At 38.7% G+C, this 2500-nt stretch overlaps 1 protein-coding gene across 6 annotated transcripts in view; it reads left to right on the top strand.

Moving 5' to 3' along the window:
* Nucleotides 1-2500, top strand: part of LOC106871338 (uncharacterized) — a 362069-nt gene that overhangs the window by 350785 nt on the left and 8784 nt on the right. For all 6 annotated transcript variants that reach the window (XM_052977041.1, XM_052977038.1, XM_052977039.1 and 3 more), the window contains one exon: nt 1818-1970. In XM_052977041.1, coding sequence (XP_052833001.1) covers nt 1818-1970 — 153 coding nt within the window. The remainder of the gene's footprint in view (nt 1-1817; nt 1971-2500) is intronic.

The raw sequence follows: 2500 nt of genomic DNA, 5'->3' as shown, positions 1-2500 counted from the left end.
TATCAACTGATATTCGAGTGCATTTTTTCCCGACTTATGGTCTCTCAGACAACTTATACACACACACACGTGTTTGTATGTAGTCTACATACAATGCATTTTTTATTCTCCACTAGAACAGCCAAATTATGGAATAAACTCTCTCTCTCTCTCTCCGTTGTTTTATGACATAATATAACGTTGTTTCTCCTTAAATTCAAGTTTACCAAATATCTTGCCTAATATTCATGGATTTTTTTTTTCTCAATTTAATATTTTTTTTTATTGTTGTATTTTGGGTTGGTCATTTTTTTTTTTTTTTTTTGCCAAATAAACACACGCACTATATTTTTTCTCTTCACTCATTTATTACTGTTTTTATTTTCTTATTTCAACTCATGTCCATTGTCCGGAAATCTTTCATCACACACCTGTGACCACTTCAGCGACACCTTCCATCATCGTGTGTGCTCTTGCTCCACTTACTCCATTCTGTTCTTCTAAGATGTGTATGCTTCTTTTGTGTGTCCCAGTTTTTAGCAGCAGTGTGGCCTTCCTCTCACCCCATTGTGTTGTTGCTGTCCTAAGACCCCAAAAAATACTTATTCTTTTATTGCTATCTCATGTTACCCCCTTTTATTATTAGCTCCTTTATTGTCATCTCATTTGCCCTATTTTACTGCTGTCTTCTGTTTGATACCTTAAATTTGCATGTACCATATTTGATGGCATAAAAGACACACCCTAGTTCCAGCAGCAGTATGCGTCTATCTAGGGGAAAAGGATTTTAAGTGCATTTAAAGCATAGGCATAGTTGTGTGGTAAGAAGTTTACTTCCTAACTGCATGGTTCCAGGTTCAGTCCCTCTGTGTGGCTCCTTGGGCAAGTGTCTTCTGCTGTAGCCCCCAAGCTGATCAAAGCTGTGTAAGTGGATTTGGTGGATGGAAACTGAAAGAAGCTCATTACATGTGTATGTGTGTTTGCCTTCATGTTTGTTCCGCCCTTGACAATAGGTGTTGGTTTGTTTATGTCCCAGTAACTTAGCAGTTTGGGACAATAAAGAAACTGATAGAATAAGTACCAGGCTTGCAAAAAAAAATTAAGGGTTGATTCATTTGACTAAAATTCTTCAATGTGGTGCTCCAGCATGGCTGCAGTCCAATGACTAAAACAAATAAACGAAAAAAAAAGTCGATAAAAGATACAAGACTTGGAGTGATTTTGTTTTCGAGATTTCTGTGTGGGTAGGGATCCTTTGCACCATGGTATATATTAGTTCTTTTTTTCTTTTTAGTATCAATGCTACTCCCTTTTTCGCTTAATCCCCTTCAATAAAAGTAACTTCAGCTGTATCTGTTGACAGTTTTATTGTCAAAATAAGTCCCCTTGTTTTGACATTATGTGATGGTTGTAAAAGAGCTTCCTCGTTATATAAGTGGTGTCATGCTTTTCTAGTCTTCTTTGAAATCATGTCTGGCCAAGGGTAAATATTACCTTCCTTGGAAACAGGTGAGGTTTAGCAACAGGAAGGGCATCCACCCAAGATAAATATTATCTTGCTTGGAAACAGGTATGGGTTGGCATTCAGCCAATGGAGAATATTACTTGGCTTGGAAACAAGCAGGAGTTAGCAACAGGAAAGGCATCCAGCCTAGGGTAAATATTACCTTGCTTGGAAGCAGGTGAGGGTTAGCGACAGGAAGGTCATCTGGCTGGAGAAAATCTTCTGCAGTGAATTTCCTTTGACTCCATGCAAAATGGTAAAGTGAATATTAAACTGACAACAGTGTCTGAGATGTGGGTGTCTAAGCCGTCTCCTTTCGTTCTATTTTTTATAGGGGATCAACCTAAAGCGGCTGTGAATGGCTACTTCAGGGAGTGGCGGAGTTGGAAAGAAGACAAAGCCGAGACAATCACCGATCTGTTCACGTGTCTGAAGACATGCAATAGAATCGATATCGTCTATATGATAGCCACAAAGTTAAATGAAAGTAAGTAACTCATTATCTCTCACGTTTCTTCATCTTTTGTTGTCGGGTGGTTCTGTGCTTGGGTCAGTATGGATAACCACAGCCTTTCACCCTTTCAGGGTCAATAAAATAAGTACCAGTTATGCACTGAGGTCCACGTAACCATCTATCCTCTCCCCCAAGGTTTCAGGCCTTGTGCCTGTAGTAGAAAGGGTTATTATTATTATTATTATTATTATTATTATTATTATAAGGCAGTGAGCTGGTGGAATTGTTAGCACGTTGGGTGAAATACTTTGCAGCATTTTTGTTTGTTTTTACATTCTGGGTTCAAATTCCACCAAGGGCAACTTTGGCTGTTATCCTTTCGGGGGTCAATAAAATAAGTAGCAGTTGAACACTGGGGTCGATGTAATCAACTTAATTTGCTGGCCTTACTTTTTACTCTTTTACTTGTTTCAGTCTTTTGACTGTGGCCATGCTGGAGCACTGCCTTTAATCGAGCAAATCGGCCCCAGGACTTATTCTTTGTAAGCCTAGTACTTATTCTA

Source organism: Octopus bimaculoides, chromosome 26 (assembly GCF_001194135.2).
Source record: "Octopus bimaculoides isolate UCB-OBI-ISO-001 chromosome 26, ASM119413v2, whole genome shotgun sequence".
Classification (NCBI taxonomy): Eukaryota; Metazoa; Mollusca; class Cephalopoda; order Octopoda; family Octopodidae; genus Octopus; species Octopus bimaculoides.
This window is presented reverse-complemented; position numbering and strand designations above follow the sequence as displayed.